The 6793-nt window shown below is 41.5% G+C and overlaps 1 protein-coding gene across 1 annotated transcript in view; it reads left to right on the top strand.

The window, feature by feature from the left end:
- LOC109299155 (tumor necrosis factor receptor superfamily member 1A-like) overlaps positions 1-3530 on the top strand; it is a 25831-nt gene extending 22301 nt beyond the window's left edge. The window contains exons 8-10 of the mRNA XM_019519709.1: positions 359-661; positions 1151-1214; positions 3065-3530. Of these exons, the coding sequence (XP_019375254.1) occupies positions 359-661; positions 1151-1214; positions 3065-3363 (666 nt within the window). The 3' untranslated portion in view covers positions 3364-3530. The remainder of the gene's footprint in view (positions 1-358; positions 662-1150; positions 1215-3064) is intronic.
- The last annotated feature ends 3263 nt before the right edge of the window (positions 3531-6793 follow it).

The following is a 6793-nucleotide window of genomic DNA, read 5'->3' on the forward strand; positions in this document are numbered from 1 at the left end:
TCCCCCCCCCGCATGCCTCCCCCACCCCCGAATGAGCTGCATCTCTGTCCCATGCCTCACCCCGCCCTGCCCTGGCTGAGCAGCTCCTGCCCCAGCCCCACTCCCTCCCTCACTGTGGAGGCCTTGATCTGCCCCCTTCCCACACCCCTTCCACCAGAACAGATTTACCAGCTGCACACAGCTCTCCGTGCTGCTAGGCTGTGTATTGGAAATTGGATTGGTACTGCCCGATATGCCTCCTTAAAAATTGGCTACTGGTATCAGCCCCAAAAATCTCTAACAGTGTACCCCTACTTTTGAAAGTTTGCCTATAATACTACATACACTCTGTACTTAAAAATTGTTTCATTCCTTACAGGAGTCTGAAGGCAGCACTGAAGTTCTCATTTTACCAGATGTGGAAAATGGTCTAACTAGTGCACCACATTTGGGGACTGAAACTTCTGTTCAGAGTCCACAAGATCAAGCAGCCAACAGTCCCATTTCTGGACTAAAAACCAAATTGCCTGAGGATAATGGTGTTGCAAGTTGTGAGAGCCATAAACTACTTCTTAATGATACTAACCACACATCTGAAGAAGCTCCTCAGGGGACTGAAGCACCAGTGAAGCTTCTATATAACCATAATGCTTTTTATCTTCAAGAGTCTAATATGCAGAAGGTAAGTGGGAAATTCTCAGCAGATTACAAAATCTGTGCAACTTTTATAACATCATGAAAGGTAAAACTGTTGTAGATACCCACCATCATGCAGAAGGATGAGGAGGCTTCCCTCCTGCCAGTATCCTAGATTTAAAAGGAAGCAAGGAAAATGAGTGTGTTCAGGCGGTATTAGAAATGTTCATCACTTCTTCTGGAAAACATTGTTTAATTTGTCACTGCTCAGTATGTACAGGAAAGCTAGTTTTCATGTTAATGCTATGACAAAATGCTGCACTCCCTAGCTTGCAGCAGAGCTAATTCTAGATGAACAGTTTTAAGTTTATTCAGGTTTTTTTAACTTAATCTCTATTGTGAAAAGTATGGACTCTCAAACCTACTATTTTAGATATTGTTACAACGAATTATCGAGGGGTTCAAGTATGTCTGCTGTATATGAGCAAACTTATATTTTGATCTGTTGGGGTAAATACAGATGCTTATCTTGCAGGTTCAGGAATGGAAAGCCAGACCTCAGATAAAAGTTAAAGATCTATTTCATATTTCAACAACAGGTAGGTTGTTGAAGGTAACTCAGCTTGTTATGGATTTAGAATTGGTAGTAACAGAGTACTGAGCAAAATCTTTTTTTTTTTAATTTCATATACATAAAGGAACAATTAAGTAAAGAATTAATAGATGTGAATTTGTTTAAAGTTTTTAGAATAGTTTTCTCCTGTGTATTGTGATTACACCCCAGAACAATGGTGCATTAAAAAATTGTATTCCTTAGAATCTTAACAGGGGAGGGAGGGTGACTGGTGGCTGCGCTCTGCCGCAACCCCCACTGTGGCTCTGACCCTGGCCCAAAGCAGCGGAGTGGGGTGGGGAGTGGTGCCAGTTTTGGCCCGAAGTGGCAGGGGGGAGGTGGGAGAGCGGTCCCAGCCCTGGTCCAAAGTGTGTGTGGGGGGGGGGGGGCAGCAGCTCTGGCCCAAGCCCTGGCCCAAAGCAGAGGTGGGGGACAGCTCTAGCCCTGGCCCAAAGCGGCAGGGGCGGGAAACAGACCTAGCCCCGGCCCCAAGTGATGGTGGAGAGGCGTGGAGCAGCTGTGGCCCTGGCCCTGGCCTGAGGCAGGGGGGAGAAGGGAGGGGGCCAGATGCAGGACTCTGTCCCTGCCTGACCTTTCCCCCCACCCCCGGTCATTCTTGGTGGCCAGTTTGCTAGTATTGAAGTAAAAAGTCTAGTTGCGTACCAGCAGTTGAATCTGTATGTAGGGACATAAAGGCCTTTATCTGTAGCAACATCTTTTTCCATATAATTTTTATAATATAATTAAACTACATTCCATTTTTGATGTTAGGAACATCTGCCTTGCTTTATGTTGATAACATAATAGATTGGTAGGTACAATTCATTGATAAGAGTGGTCATAGGTGTATTGAAAGCAAGTAAGAACTTAAAACTTCAGTGAAGAACTCACAAAGTAATCAATGTTCCCTCTTAAGAGACCAATTTAAATTATACTTATAGTTACTTATGGCCTTCTTAAATGATTTTTGACTAGGAAATCAATTTGTGCCAGTTCCTTGAGAGTTCAGTTAAAAGACGTTTCAAGTTAATCTGCACCTTTTTTTGATGCATTTTTTTCCTATAACATTCTTAACTGCTTGTTAACCTAAGCAGTCCAGGTCAGGGTTGTAAAAAGTCTGGAAATATATGGACACAGCTTGTTTTTAAAATCATGCGCTCTACTCTGTTCAATGCTGAATTGTCATATCAAAAGAATAAGAAGATTCCACTCTGAGCAAATTAGTTCTGCTCAAACAAGAAAACTACTCTAAAAATCTGAGTTATACTCAAACAAGTATAAGAAAATATCGGCTGAGATGTTTTCTAAAGTTTCTCAGTGAAGTGGTGCATTTAATCTTCTACAGAAGGGCTGCAATGCAAAGTAAAACAAGCTTCTTCCTTATCATTCCTTGGGAGGAATCCAGCTGCTGCTGCTCTCAGCTTTTCCCAGACTGGGGAGACATGGGTCTGGGAAAGGCATGGGGAGCAGAGGAAAGGAAGGTGATTTACGGGTTAGAAGATTCAAACGCTCCCTGTTGCAAACACTCTACTGTTGAAATTTCCCAGAAATTTGCAGTAGTAAAAATGAATGTCCGTGACAATAGCTTAGTAGTACGTTTGGATTAATTAGGTTTACTCTTAGTTGATTTACTCTTTTGAATTGGAATACCAGTGAATGCTAAATAACCAAATGGAGCCTCCCCATAAAAAAGGATTAATTAATCATTTGATTTCTTTAATAAGTATTTTTAAATAGTAATTGGACTGGATTCATCTGAACTTAGTTCATTTTTTTAACTAGTTTATAGAATTATCTTTATTATAAAATATAACCCAATGTATCTTTTTCTTTCAGAAAGGAGTGATATTTATTATTGTTTTATAAAGCAAGTGCCGGCACGTAACTGGAAAGAGCTCATCAGATGCTGTCTAAAGGACACTGAAATTGATAATATAATTCATGAATTCCCCAAGGATGTAAAAGAGCAGCATTATCAGATGTTAATTAATTGTCAAAACAGTTTGGGAATTGAGACTACTATTACTAAGTTACTTGATCGCCTATGGAGTATGCAACTAAAGAGTTGCTATGAAAATATTGTAAATACTTTAAAAAGTAGAGCTATTATAACCATATTAGATGCCAAAGATTAATCTATTTATTGTTGTAACAAATTGCACCTGTATAGATGTTTCTATATTCAAACTTACTTTAATGCATGTTGACAATTTTTTTTTATTGTTGGTTAGGAAAGCATAAAATGTCAACAAAAAAATGTGGGTAAACTAAGATATGGTTTATCTAAACTGTGTGGATTGAACCGATAAACAAGTGGACCAGACCTCTGCAGTGGCCTAAACCAGTAGCTGGGGGCAGGCACTAAGGCATACCACTGAGCCAGCTGGTTGCTGCCAGGAGCCAGGGGATTCTCCAAGCCATGCTACAAAGCACCCTGGGGTGCTGGGGGACCGTGCATTAACTTGAATCAGGAGGGCATCTGGGAAAGAAGTTCCATAAATTGTTTTGACCTAAATCATCTAAGTCTGATACTACATCCAACCGATTTATCTTAAACCACTTTTGGCCATTTTGAAAGTGATTTATGTACACTGAACTTCTGTTCTGCTACAGGTTTAAACCAGGTTCTGATCACTTAAACCGGTTTATGTGTAACTTCTGTCCTTAGCCATAATGCTGTTGTTTTGGGAATTGAGAAATGGCTGGATAATAGTATATCATTTATAGGAAATCAAATGTGTTTATAACTTAAGTTCTTGAAGCATAATTTGATGATACTCTATCAGCACTTCATAAGGACTAAGCAACATTCTGAATCCCAAGTAACTTTGTATATGAAATAGTGTGTTAATTTATGACAGTACTGCAATAAGAATAGATTTCTTTGAGGATTTTGTCCAAAGTGGTACCCAAGATCTGTTCAGTCCCTGACTTCCAGCATTCAGTCCTCTCATTTAGCATGGCTTGCATTCTTTGTATCTAGATGTATAACTTTGCATTTTGCTATATTAAACTGCTAGCTATTTGAATTATATCAGCTTGGCAATAGAGGGTAAAAAATGTGTGGAAATATGCTGCTTATTTACTTACTTTTCCTATCCAGTGTAAATCTTAGAATTATGCAAGAGAATTTCTACTTAGTCTGTTTTGATTTTTTTTGTATCACTTTTCTCTTAAATTGTTTTTCTATTTCCTAGCATATGTTCTTTTTTATGAGCAAGTACTCTAACTTTTGAGCACCCTTCATTAGTGATACTAGAATACATGTGCCTGGGAGTAAATGTGGTGTATCGAGATTTATTTTTCTCCTGTCCTGGAAGCAAACAGGATTAGCAATTTCAGTGGTAGTTGAGAAAAGAACGCACTGCATGTGCAAAGGTATGTTTACTACAGTGGTTCTCAACCTTTTTAGACTCAAGATGCCCCTTGACAGACTCCAGGTACATCTCAAAATGCCAACTCTTAATTTTCACTCATTCTTTGACTGCAGAAAAATAATAGAGCAATTCTTCTATTGCAAAGAGCTCAGAAAGAGTACAGCAGGTTCTGATCTGTTTTTAGTGGTATGAATTCCAATTTAAAATCTCTGGCTTTACTCTGTAAATCATGTTTGCATCTCAAGAGTGGTAACATTGCATGGCACCCGTGAGAGGTTTATTAATTACCCTAATTAAGATCATAGTCTTAACCAAGACCTTTTTAAGGCCTATCATCATTAAGGGTTTAATTTGTGATATAACATATTAACATTTCTATACCAGTGGAAAGCCATAAGGGGTAATACTGTACTAGTATGTCTTTGTTAAGGACTTGCACAAAGGCATTTGAAGGTTAAACCTATTTGTAGGCAGGGACTTTGGACCTTTGCCAATCCATTTGAAGCATGGATTGGGGTGGGAAGAAGGAAGCAGAAAAGCAAGTGTAAAATTAAAACTTAAGGTGTGACAGCTTGACTCTGAAGTTCTGATAATCCTACCTAAAGCAGAACAAAGCTTGAAATTTTCCATTTGTGAGAAGTGCTGGCTTCAATATGATTATAGAATAAAATAAAATTTTTCAAAAACACAAGTTCTGTTGCAAAACAGAAGTTCTGAAAAGTCTTCCATCTTAGAAGTGCTTACACAGTGTTTCTGAAATAAAATGTGTTTTCTAGAACCTCAGCAGCTCAAGCAAGGTTGAGATTCTTGTCTCTTTTGAAGTTGACGGTTTTGCTGCTGCTGTTCATAGGTATGTGGCAGTCAGATCACAACAATTGCCTCAGATTTGTACAGCACCTCCCAGGGTCCAGGGCTTTGAAGCATCATGGCCATGTAGACTATGTAAGGGCTTGCAGCTCCACAGATCTGAGCCAGCTGCCTTCTCTTGTTACAGTCCAGGTGTACCTAGGAGGCTGCCCTGCTGCTAGCAGGAAAACAGGCAGATTCCTAATAGCCCCCTGCCTGGGTTTGCTGAGAACGCATCAAGTAAATCAAAGGCTGTGTTCCACAAAACACTTGGGTTTGTGAAATATGTTCCACCTCACTCTAAATGTAAATCCATGAGTAACTATCTGGCTACTTTATAGCTTTATCAAATATAAATCCTCAGCATCTAGGACATGCATGCTTAACCCCTGTGTAGCAGGATGGAGGCCCCGGGGTGGCTGTGATGCCCTCTGGTGGTCAAGTACTTCCTGCTTCACTTCATCTTGGGCTACCCTCCCTTTACTTCATCTGTCATGTTTTGATGCAACTAATGAGGCCTCTATCCTCCCCTGTAGCCACACCCATACCTGGCAGGTGTTATTCAGACAACACCCTAAACCTTTCCTGTAGGGGGCTCTGACCTCTTGGCTTTAGCCCACTGTTATTCTGGCTGCCACCCTCCAGCCATGGCCCACTTATTTCAGCCTGGCCTTGTTGACCTCAACCCTCTCTGTATGTTGGGTTCTTGGCCCCCCAGGGTCCCAGACCTGGGCAAAGCTGGTCCTTTACCTCTTAACCCTCTGAGGCCTCTGACCCAGACAAGGCCATTTATGCACCTCTTGACCTCCTGGGTCCCAGATCCAGACCAGGCAGTTCTGGTACCACTTAGTCCCTTTACAGTCCCTTACTCCTACAGGGCTCTGTGTAGAGCTCTTCTCGGGTGCCCCTATGGCCTCCATGCCACTTGCATAGCCACAACTGCAACAAGCTTACCAAGGGCGTCCAGGAATGCCTGCTTACCAAAAGGCGGCGTACACCCAGTGGAAGGGGGGTGCTATCTCCAAAGAGGAGTATAACCTCTCTGCTCAGGCCTATAGGGGGGCTGTCAGGAAAACTAAGGTAGACATAGAGCTAGGACTAGCGTCCAAGATCAAGGATAATAAAAAGTCCTTTTTCAAATATATAGAGAGGATGAAGAAGGCACCGGGTAATGTGGGGCCCCTGCAAAGTACGCTGGGCAATCTGGTGGTTGCGCCAGAGGAGAAAGCAGAACTCTTTAACCAATTCTTCACCTCCATTTTCTTGTGCAGGGATCGGGACTTCCCCACTGTGATGCCAGATGGACTTGAGGGGAACGCCTCCAGACCTCGGGCTGGGGAGG

This window comes from Gavialis gangeticus, unplaced genomic scaffold, assembly GCF_001723915.1.
Source record: "Gavialis gangeticus isolate Ggan-Ray unplaced genomic scaffold, GavGan_comp1, whole genome shotgun sequence".
In the NCBI taxonomy this organism is placed as follows: Eukaryota; Metazoa; Chordata; order Crocodylia; family Gavialidae; genus Gavialis; species Gavialis gangeticus.